General features: G+C 36.0%; 1 protein-coding gene across 1 annotated transcript; it reads left to right on the top strand.

The window, feature by feature from the left end:
• The first annotated feature begins 576 nt into the window (after nucleotides 1-576).
• Nucleotides 577-9588, top strand: LOC110708247 (beta-catenin-like protein 1). The gene is given in 9 exon segments (XM_021886333.1): nucleotides 577-1030; nucleotides 1033-1751; nucleotides 3674-3758; nucleotides 7177-7273; nucleotides 7379-7442; nucleotides 7519-7575; nucleotides 8612-8649; nucleotides 8745-8826; nucleotides 9226-9588. Coding segments are annotated over 9 exon segments (1602 nt in total). The 5' UTR covers nucleotides 577-660; the 3' UTR covers nucleotides 9316-9588.
• The last annotated feature ends 2817 nt before the right edge of the window (nucleotides 9589-12405 follow it).

Below are 12405 nucleotides of genomic sequence, written 5' to 3'. Positions count from 1 at the left end.
ACCAGCACAATCGGCACGCAAAATCGGTGACCCGGGACGGTAACTGGTTTCTAAGGACAATTGACCACGGCAACCGGCGTCCAAAACCGGTTACCGTCCCTGGTGATCGATTTTTCACCCTGGTTGACTATGGTAACCAGCGTCCAAAACCGGTTACCATGGTGTTTAATCGGTCTTGCTTGCCGGAGATTATTAAAAAAATAGATCGGGAACGAACTAATTTGATGACCACCATGATGCCAGTTCATTACTCCGTTCGTCGCCATCGCTAGCCTATCAACTCCGATGTACGGCCGCCGCTTCCCTTCACCTCCGATGTAAAGCCATTGTTGTGGTTGATGGCGGTTGAATTGGGAAGGTGTGATTGTGGGCTTTATTGGGTTATGAGAGAGAAAAAAATAAAAGAGAAAGAAGAAGATGAGTGGGGGATATAGTAAGGGCATTAGTGTCCATTCACCTTAAATGTTGGCGTTTTTGATAAAAAATATTGGCGGTATTTAACACCAGAAAGATCGGAAATGACGCCTATACCCATAATAAATGAAAGAAAAGATTGTTGTACCCCATGATTTACAATTTCACAAATAAAAGATATGTTGTTGATGAACTTGTATTCGCTCTTAAAACAGTGCCACTTTAACTCACAAAAACCCTGCAAAAATGGAGCCAACAAATCCTCGGAAAACCAACTCATCTTCCCTCAAACGCCGGCGAGAAGACTCCATCACCGACGACAACCACCCCACTACAGCCGTCGACAATGGCGTCGACCTCTCTCTCCTTGACGCCATTGAAAAATCCCATTCAACCGTCGAAACTCTCGACCTCAAAACCCTAAAAAAACTCGTCCTCTCCTTCGAGCGTCGTCTTCGCGACAACATCGAAGCTCGCCTCAAATACGCCGACCAACCTGAGAAGTTCGCCGATTCTGAGGTCGAACTTCACGAGGAGCTTCAGAAGCTCAAAGTTCTTGCTGCCGCACCTGAGCTTTACTCTGAGTTAGTTAATCTCAATGCAATTCCATCAATTCTGGATTATTGAATCATGATAATACTGATATTGCTGTTGATGTAGTTTCTCTTCTTCAGGGTTTAACTGAGGAGGATGTTTTGGAGGATAATGATGAACAAGCTAGGGTTTTAGTTGATAATTTGGTTGAGAACAATGTTTTGGAATTGCTTGTGCAGAATTTGTTGCGGATGAATGAGAGTGATCCTGATGAGGCGGCTGCAATTCATACGACGTTGGATACGCTTGAGAATTTGATTGAAGTTAAGCCCCAGGTGTCGGAAATTGTTTGTGAGAAGACGAAATTGTTAAGGTGGTTGTTAGGGAAGATTAAGGTGAAGGAATTTGATGGGAATAAGGAGTATGCGTCGGAGATATTGGCGATTTTGCTGCAGAATAGCACGGCGAATCAGAAGAGGTTGGGGCAGATGAATGGTGTGGATGTGATGTTGCAGGCGGTAGCTATGTATAAGTCGAAGGACCCGAAGAGTTCCGAGGAGGAGGAGATGCTTGAGAATTTGTTTGATTGTTTGTGTTGTTTGTTGATGCCATTGGAGAATAAGGAGAGGTTTGTGAAGGCTGAAGGGGTGGAATTGATGATTATTATTATGAAGCAGAAGAAATTGGCATATGGGTCTGCTATAAGGGCTCTTGATTTTGCAATGACCAAATATCCTCCAGCTTGCGAGCGGTTTGTCGATGTTTTGGGGTTGAAAACTGCTTTTGCTGCTTTTATGGGTAAGGCAAGTTTCATTCTCCCTTATGTTTTATCATCAAATTTGCTCTCTTTCACGAAAACTACAATAATTGTTGTAGTATGCATGGTTGTTCAGATGATATGTATATATATGTATTCAAAACTATTGGTAAAGAATCATAATTGCACTCTGTTGTTTATCGAGCAGTTCATTTACATTGCCTGTGATGATGGTTGCTATACTGGCTGATAAGAGATAATTTCATATACAGCCTATGTTTTTAGTTTGACTACTGTTGGAATTTTTTTTTATTAGTGCTTTGAGGTGCAATATGGACCGTTATGAAAGACCAAAGATTTGTAAATTTCTAGTATCTGTGGATATTGTTATTTTGAATATCCTTAATGCTGAAGCTTGATGTTAAGGAGCGATTTCAGATGCAAGTCTTGAATTTGCACCTGTTTGTGTCTTTTTGTCTTTACGTGAATGGTGATGCTTGTCATCCCTCGGATTGATGCTCGTAGAGAACCATAGTTCCATAAATCTCTAGTACTGTACTATTTATTATTATGAATGTCTTTAAACTCTAAAGCATAAAGATGAGGAGTGAGCTATCAAGTCTCGACATCTAGTTGTAGATTGAGAACTTGTTTGCTTCTTTTATGAAATACATTTCTTTTACAAAAAATGTGTTTTTGACCCATTTCCCCGCTCAAGGCTATGTCTTCATTAGAAGTATTGAAGGTTATGTTGATGCTGATGTTTGTTGAGGATTGGGGGTTTGTTCAGTGTCAGTAATTAGATGTCTTTTGGGTCCTTTGTGATCAAAACATATAAGTTAATAAAGGTTGCTTATGTTTGAAAAGTGTTAAATAGAGAGAGGGAGATACAGAATGGAGGAACTTAATAGAAATGAGAAGAAGAGGGTAATAGAACAAAGAAGAAGACAAATTAAAAAGGAAAGGAAGAAAGGAGATAGATAATTGGGTAGTAGGGCTAAGCATGGATTGGATATTCAATTCGAAATTGGATCCAAATTCAGATATTTGATATTCGATCCAAAAAATTTTGGGTATCTAATTTCGGATCGGGTAATTCAGATATTTGGTATCCGACATAAATTTTGCAATTAATTTTTTTAAAAAACTATTTTAAGGCATAAATTTGAATTTTCTAGAGAAATTGTTGATAAAACGTTTCATTGATAGATTTGAAGAACAACCTTCACATTAGCAAAAATACCAAAACACAAACCCTATATAAAGAAAATAAACTTCCTAATAACATCTAGGAATAATACAGTTTTTTAATCCCAACTTTGGTCAAATTACTTTGAATATTCCCTAACTATCGGTTATTGTGTAATAATCCCAACTTTCACCTCCAACTTTTAAGAGGCTTGAATTCCCTCCCAACTAGCAACCTAAACTGCTAAACAAAACACTCTTCAATATTCAACGTGACTCTTTCTCTCTCTCAAATAAGCTCCAATTATATAGGTATCCCTCTAACTAACTAGCTTATTATTAAAGCCACTAAATTATAAAGCAGCTACGTAAATTTACCATCCCCTACTATCTATTTATAGCAGTTACATGGTAGCTTTTAGAGATTAATTTGCTATTTCCTCACCGTAAGGAGTATATTGGTCCATGCTATAAATCTATAATTGCTATTTAGTTTTCTGATTTTAGATAGAAAGTCATATACTACCTAAATCAATATCTAAAACTGTGATCTCAAATTCTCGACAATAAGTGGACAATTTGTCTTAAAAAAAGAAAACAAAGATTACAAATTAACTGAAGAATTGAATGTTATTAGCTGCTTAAGTGGTGAAGTTGAATTCTGCTTCCCTGTGGTGATGTGTGTCATGATATTATTGTGTTTTTTATTCTAATTCTCCAGATATTAATTAACAAGAAGCATTGTCATGATCTTATTGTGTTTTTTCTTTAATTCTCCAGATACCAATCAGCAAGAAGCATAAGAAAGAGCGATTTCGGGAGGAGTTAGAGGAGCGAGTAATATCGCTGATTTCATCATTATTTGGTAAGATGGCAAGTTAATTGCTTACATTAGTTACATGTCAAATTCTCCTGCGTTGTGCCTTAATTAATTTCTTTTGTAAATGGTGAGTTAGTTTTATTTTGTTTTTTCTTTATTTATTTATTTGTTTTTCTTAAGGAACTGATTAAGCTCTGGCATGACCTTGTAATTTTGAATTCAATCATTGAAGACTGTAGATCAGCTATTTATGTCTTGTTGATCAAAATTATATGTCTTTGTGAAAGATGATATCTTTTGTGGTAATGGATATTTAAGACTCTTTCCAAAGACCCTCTCTTCTCTCTCTTTGTATGTGTTTGTGTGCTTACATGCAATGAGGAAGTTTGTGGTTGCATTGTGCCACCATGGCTTATGCTTTAGGATTGAGGTGTATCTTGGTTGCAATGTGTTGAGGTGGCATGAGCCATTTTTCTTTCAGCAGAAAAACGGGATGATAACTGTTTCTGTATTCTTAGATCAGTGAGTCAAACTAACTTTGTTTGAGTCTGTGATTCAATGTTATATGGGATTTTCAGGTCATTATCAGCACTGACCTGAATTTATAGGCTACTTCAATCTCTAGTCTCACTTCAATGCAACTCTAGTAATGGTAGAGTAAGCAAGCAGCTGCTGCCCTTCCTCTGTTAATTGGCTAGTAGCTGGTCAATCTATTGCTTGCCTTTGTTATATGTATATCGATCCAGATGTTTATGTGGATTCCTATTTTGAAGCAAAATCAAAGAAGGGTAGTGCCAAGAAAGCTTTAGTTTCTTTTTATCTAATCTGGTATAAATTTGACATTCACAAAGTTTTCTGTAGTTCTTTGTGATATCGATCCAGTTTGGTTCAGCAATCCAAATAGTGATAATTTGGTGTAGTGAATCCTGCAAATAATATTAAGTTTGTGGATTCCTGAATTTTACATAGAAATCATCTTTGATTTAATTGGGCAAGCTCTTGTCCCACACAATTTGTGGTAGTGGATAAGTATTAAGGAAGCTTTGAAGATGTCTTACCAAGTTGTGGGCGTTGGGTTGGCCATATTAGGTATATCTAAGGATTGGTTATCTGCAGTTCTGCACCAATTTAGAGATACTTGCTGAGACGCATTGAACAATGTTTCCAGAAAACTAGACTTTACTTTAATATATATATATATATATATATATATATATATATATATATATGCCTAGTACTTTTTCTGTTTTCTAGAAGTTGCTAGTTGCTACACTTTCCTGCTTTTGGATCTTTTGAATTAGTTGATACGTTTTTGTTTTTTGGCTTGTCGTTTCTCTCTTACCTTATGGGCACCAACCCACTCCCCCCTCTCAAAAATATAAAATAAAATTGCAACTATCTTAAAATGGTGAAGGTATACTTTATTTAGGTAATTAAATATCATCTTTGTTGGCTTCCCTCCAAACCTAATCAAGACTTGTTGCTACATTTATCTATTTACAATTTTCACCTCTCTTCTCAATGAGCCTCATTTAATCCCTTAGTAATGGGTTGTAATTCCATACCTCTTTTTTCTCTTCTTAAATATTCCCTTTGTCTTTACCCTTTCTTGCATATATCTGGTTGCTTGCAAGAAAACATAATATGTTATACTTCCTCTGTTCTTTTTTACTTGATCAGTTTCTTTTATCACGCGTGTCAATGCAAAACTTTTAATGATTAATAACTTTAATTCTCCATAAGTAAATATTATAAAAGTTATATATTATGATTAGGGCCTTAGGGGTGTTCGCGGTGCGGTTTGGATCCTATGCCGCACCAGACCGCAAAATTGCGGTCTGTATTTTTTTAAACCGCACTTATAACCTTTGGTGTGGTGCGGTTTACATTTAGCCACAAATTTTTAAAAACTGTAGATATTTTTAAAAAAAAAGACTTTTAATTTTATTTTTTGATTATTAATTTATAATTTAAATATTAAACACTTTTTTTTAACTTTTAATTAGCTAATAGTATAAAATTACATCATATTTTTAAGCTTTTATATATATTTTTTTAATAGAAATTGTATAAAATTGGTTTAACGATATGCGGTTTGACGGTCTAAATCGCAAACCCCATCAAAGTGCAGTTTGGTCTAAAATGTTTCGGAAACCGTTCCAAACTGCAGAAGTGTGGTTTTGTCATTTTTCGGAAACCGCACCGCAATTTTCAAACCGCAAACGCACCAAACTGCGTGCGGTCTAGACCGCACTCTGAACTGCCCTAATTTTGATAATACTTATTGAGTCAAATTTTAAAAAATCTCACTTGAATATGTTTTTCCTTACATATTTATTCACAAAAGATGGTCAAAGAAGGGGTGGTGAGTAGTGTAAAAGTCAAAGTGGGTCAAGTAAAAAAGAACGGAGGAAGTAGGATATTGGATGGCCTTTCCTTGGCACTATTTGTGTATCAGCCCCATGAACTCGAACCATATCAAAAGTCCCAAATTGTGGAGGAAAAGCACGGTTTGCTTGTGGAAGGCGATTCGTGTCATTGTGAGTCAGAAATGGGTTTAGTTTTTTCAAGGAGAGGAGAAGAAGAAACCTGAACAAGCAATTTTGTTTTTGAATTTTAATCTCCATTTAGAATTCATCCATCTTTTTACTGGTTATCCTTGTAAGTGTATCACATTTTTTATTAAAAATTGGCCCCCTTGTCAGTTGTCACTATAGAGTTGAGAAATCTGCTTTGAAGTGAATTTGAGGGACGGCTGAAAATGGTAATTAGCTGGTCACAACCTGTAAAGTTTTCATTTGTGCTTATGTGTTGGGGGCATGAGAGGTGGAGATGGCTTGTATTGTTCTTTGAACATTGCTCGCTGTAGTTATTAAAGATTGGGCCTATGGGAATCTGAAATGTACAGGTGTTTATTGTGAATAGGTAACAATGAAAGTTGAAAAGTGCTGATCATTCCTTACTATCCTACAATTGTACGTTTAAGATAAGCATTCCCCTTGGTTGTAATAAACTTTCATTGCATTTTGCTAGTGCCACATAATTTATTTAATTTATGTCAAGGGTGGGCCCATTCCCAGGTAGATGAAATGTTGTGAGAAGAAAAACTTTAACTATATATTGTAGATTTGATTATATTGTAGGCTTTGTAGCTTTCTAACAAGAATTTGTTTTCCATAATGCTTAAGGCTTTGTCCTTTTCAGTTTTCTACAGTTTGAACCTACTCTACTAATTATTAAATTATCTGGTTGCCCTTATCGAAACTCATTGGCAATTGATTGAACATATTTGCACCTATATCTCCCGAAACTACTATTGTATGGTGAATACAAAGGCCTAAATAGTGCAACGGGCCAGTAAATGGTGCTGGAATTAATTTAATAAACCATTTTGTAATACTCAAGTACCTTTCTCCTCTCTTGCATGGACAACATAATGATTCTTTTCTTGTGGATTTTCTAGCTGGGATCTTGAGAGGATCTAGAAGAGAGAGATTGTTAAGCAAATTTGTGGAAAGCGAGTGTGAGAAGATAGACAGGCTTATGGAACTTTATTTCAGGTAATTTTCTTGCTTAGCAATTGTTGCTATATGCCTATATGTGGTGCTGTCAACTTGACTAGAAGTGGTTTTATGTATTCATGTCAAAATTTTTGATTTCAATAGGTACGCTGATAGAGTAAAGGCTGAGGCTGAACGCTTGGACCATATGGATCTTGATGATTTTGAGGTCAGTGTACTGACTTATCTCTGTAGAAATAACTTGTTATCAAAAATTGATATTGCAACCACATAAAATCTTGCAGATGAACGAAGAGGAGAAGTACAATAGAAAGTTGGATTCTGGTCTCTACACACTCCAGGTAAGAAAGATTATTATTTTTAACAGCGCTGGTTTGTCTAATCTAGTGAGATATGACATCTGTCTTACTATGATACAAATAGTAACAAGAAAAGACAAATTTATATGACCGGGGAGGGGGCAGCATTATCAATCGGGTACAATAAAATAGTCAATGCAAATGGAAAGGGTCAACAAGGTTAGTGCTTCAGTGTCATGTTGGCTCCATACATCATGATACGCTAGGTTTAATCCTCATAAGTTACATTTTCATTGGGGAGGAGGCATATTGAAAGTTAGTCATTTCATTTTTTGGAATATTTTATTTTTAATTTTCTTGTTTTCTATTGTGTGGTAACCCTACTAATTCTCCCTGGCTTTATTCCCCGCACACACTCGCACATGCACACACACACATTTATGAATAGAGGGTGATTCCATATCGTGGAAAATTAGGAATCCTATGATCAGGGATTGGGATGCTTATAATTTTGGCCATAAAGGATCTTGGTCTTTGCTGGATTATCAAGATCACAGAATTGTGGTGGGGAATTAACTTCTAGGATTGCCCACTACCTATGATACATAATTTGGAGAGTAGGCAGAACCTTCTTTCCTAATATGTGTGCTGCTGGATGTAGATTGTAAATAAAGTTTTGTAGCTTATTTTGAACGTGTGAGCTTGTTAGATTATTTGGTGTAAGCTTTGAGGTTTTAAGTGTTGAATGTGTCAACTCAGCTTCTGTCTTGGTGAACCCGCGCTTATCTTGCAAGGGGTGGGTAATTTGGTCAGCATCAGCAAGTCATATAGTATGATATTTTAAAATTTCCCCTTATGCATTCGCGTTAAATTTGATTGGTGTCATTACCTGTAAAGTGCGATCTTGTCAAGAGGTTGATCTGCTTTAACAACTAATGTTTCTTACTGGATTGGGTTTATTGTTACTTGGCATCAGTTGTGGTCCTTGTGTGTGTTTTTTTTTTTTTTTTTTTTTTTTTTTTTTTTTTTTTTTACATACCTTCTTTTACTGATGCTCTTCTCTGCGCCTGGCTTGCAGCTAATTGCTGTTATATTGGGTCATCTGTGGACCTCTGAGTAAGTCCTCGACTACTCGTAGTAGTCTTTGTTACTTTAAAGTAGAGCATCTCCCAAGTTTGGGACCTCTTTTGTTGACTCTTTACTCTATACAGGAACTCGCGGATAAGAGGAAGAATTGAACTTTTACTTAAGCAGCATAAGCTCACGAAAAATGATGTTAAGGATATTCTTCAGGTAAATGCATGATCTTTTTAGCTTTCTGGATCTGTCAATTACAATCTTTGTTATAATTTGTTCAAACAGGCTAGTGACGCACTTCATTTTAAATAGTTTGTATCTCCAAAACTGTTCTCTACCAGTCCACTACAACATTCTCTGTACTCCAAATTTGTTACGCTATAAAAGTACAACCAAAGATAGAGAGTGAATCAAACTCTCTCCATTACTCAAAACTTGCTCCCTCGTTCAGCCCTCCCTCCCCCCTCTTTTCTCTTTTACACTTCATTGAATTGCCACATGAATATACCTGTCCTTTTGGTTGAAAAAAGATGCTTTGTTAATTTTCCTCTTTGCTTTTAGCTTTGTAATATTCTTTTATCACTAAAACTATCATTTCATCTTTCTTAACATCAGGAATATCATGACAACATCGGAGACCTTGACGGACCAGAGGAGAAAGAACGGGCGCAATCAAAAATTCAAAAGTTTATATCTGCCTTTTGAGCATTCTCTCCCTGGCTGAAGGAACTGAAATAGTATAATGAACGAGTTTGCTAAAAACCCATAGAGAGAAGTTGTAACACTTGGTGGCTTTTTAATGTAAACCAGCAATACTAACATAGTGTTGTCCTGTGAATTTTCATCATTGGTTCGTTCACTGTTCATTTTCCATGTAAAATTTTGGCCCTTGTTTATTGTAAGCAAATCTTTTCTCGAAAATGCATAATTGTTACTCCATTTGTTGAGCACTGAGCTTCCTTGGGCCTCTTTCTCTTGTTTTCTGTCTCTAGACATTAACAAAGCACTTGTAAGAGGAAATGGCCAAACGGGGTTGGGAGCTCTTTTCCTAAACTATTCATTTCAAATTATTTGTTCCATTTTCTTATTGAAAAGTTTTCCTCTTGCTTTAAATCCAATACACGTCCTCCAAATTGGCAATTTGTTGTCTACTTTTTACTTGCAATCTTGCATACAAACATGTGCAAAATTGCATGCAAATGCCTTGAGGTAAGTGAAATGAGATAGAAGAGTAATACAATATGTTTATGAGCTTTTTTCATGAATTATTTATTAGTTCATCTGTTCTTTAATAGTTAAAACACATTTTTTAAAAATGGGGAGAATTTTTTTTTTTTCAAAAATTGCTTACGAGTCTATAGTTAAATGAGTCTGTAGCAGTGTTTGAAAAAGCGCGCCAAGGACCAAGGCGGTAGGAGGTAAGCGCTTTTTGGACGAGAAGTTTTTAATTAGGCGCACCAGAAGCCCACTTGAGGCACACGAGGTGCACTCGAGGCACACATGAGGCGCACCATAAGCAAATTTCTGCCAATTTTTTAAAACTATTTTTATAGGGCACCTCACTTCAAAGAGGCGCATTGAGGCGTGCCTAGACGCTGCATAACCCTTATCACTTTAGTGCGTCTTTGAGGTTTTTTTTATACATTAGTCTATAGTCAATGAAATGTACTATTCATACGAATTGCAACTTAAATTCCATATAAATGCAAGGTAAATAAGCTCTTATACATTTGATGACTCAACCCCTTACACTTCATTTTTTTGCCACATTAGCAACCACATATGATTTATTTCCCTCTCCTTATGCTTTTTCATTTACTGTGTCAATTTCTTTCCTATCTCTCTCCTTTTACTCTCCCATTCATTTAAATGAAACTACAAGTTTATCTTCATGATAAACAAAAAAAAGTGTTTATCTATGGCATTTTTGTAAATAAGTCAATGTAATATCCCGTATTTTTGAAACTTATTTTCTAATTAATTAATTACTATTTTCTAAAAAGGGTATTTTAAGTAATTTATTTTACTATTTAATTTGGGAGCCAACAACATTTTCAAAACTCAATGATTATTTTGGATAAGATTTATTATCCATTTATTTTAATAAAAATCGAATTATATATTTTCAAAAGAATTATATTTCTTATTAATATATTAAAGGGTCGAAATTCCTAAATTAATTAATGAGATTCTTGGAATTTCTAAGTGTAGAAAATCTTATTTTCTTAGTGGATTTATTTAGTGAATAATTGGTATTTTTTTCTAATTAATTATTTAATACAAAATATATTATTCACACAATCATTTTTTTGAGCAAGCCCCAGTTTATAACCTTGATAAACAAATTTTGTTTATCAAATGGCATTTTCGTAAATAAGTTGTATTGAAATTTGTGTTTTTTGATTAAAATTTTTCTTCCTGTTTGAGGGCCACCATGATGACAAGTTGGACAGATTTTTTGAGTTAATGGTGTCAACTCACCGTTTGTTACTATTCATCTTCTTCCTCCCACCTTTTCTTAAATCTTCCATGGCAGCACCACCATTCGGTCCACCACCATCATATCGACCACCACCCAAAACCCATCACAGCCACCACCATTTGTTCGCCTTCTGCCAATCAAACCCACAAAAGCCTTCATCTTCGTCCTGTCGTCTTCTCTTCTTCCCGTAGTCCTCCTCTTCTTCATCAACAATGGCCGCTTCGCAGTGAAACAAAAAGACATCCTACTAGAAAAAGAGTTTAAATTAGGGTCATATCAACCCCTTAAAGAAAGCCTTTCATTCGTAGCGGCATTTTGAACTACCATAAGTGGTGGTGCCGTGGAGGAACAAGTGGTTTTTGGGTTTAGGACTTTCGGTTTCAGATTTCCACCATTGAAACTGAAGATTGAAGGTTGAAGGAGGAGAGAGAAAATAAGAAAATACCAAAAGGTTGAAGGAGGAGAGAGAAAATAAGAAAATACCAAAAGGTTGAAGGAGGAAAGAGAAAATAACAGTTAACCAAAAGTTAGATATAATTTACATCGATCTTGCTAACGAGCGCTCCAGGGCATTAGTTAAGGATAAATTATATTGGTTGAAATGGTATTAAGTTAGGAATTCATGACAAAATCACGCGTCGTTCGGTGTAATTAATGTTAATTTTACTCTAATATTTTCACTTTAATTCTCTTATCTAACGCCCCGGAGGCTCTCATTAGCTTTTGCCAATTTACATATACACCCTTGATAAACAATTTTTGTTTATCAAGGTTACAAACTTGTGTTAAAATCTGGTGTTAAAATCAATTTTCGCGTTTTTGTGAGGTGTTAAAATAAAATAACCTTAATTAAAAGGTTGATTTTGAAAACATGTTGAATTGAATTAAAATGGGTTTTGATTTAACCTAGGAAAAATTGCAAAAAATAATACAATCTTTGGCCGGTTCTTTTTTAATAATACAACCTTTGGATTATTCCTCAATATTACAACCTTTAGGGGGTATTAATTTTAAACAAGACAAAACCGTTTGGTAACCTGTTTTTACATGTTACCGTGACACGTGTTGTCGTTTTATTGGTTTGGTCAATTTAATTAAACCATTACATAGCCACCACTAATTCCACCACCCCGCCACCTCCTTCCCCCCTCCGGCCCTCCCCCACGCGCAGCTACTCCCCAGCGACGGTACGGCCGGCGCCCAGGTCTCCTAGTGTTGGCCGACCTAACCCCTATCTTTTTCCCCCACCCCGACCTCCCTTTCCCCTTACCCCGACTTTATTATCCCCTCTACGGTTGACGTGCAGCTCCCCC

The sequence above is a fragment of the Chenopodium quinoa genome, unplaced genomic scaffold (genome assembly GCF_001683475.1).
Source record: "Chenopodium quinoa cultivar QQ74 unplaced genomic scaffold, ASM168347v1, whole genome shotgun sequence".
NCBI lineage: Eukaryota > Viridiplantae > Streptophyta > Magnoliopsida > Caryophyllales > Amaranthaceae > Chenopodium > Chenopodium quinoa.
Note: the sequence above shows the minus strand (reverse complement) of the source record. Positions and strands in the feature narration are given on the sequence as shown.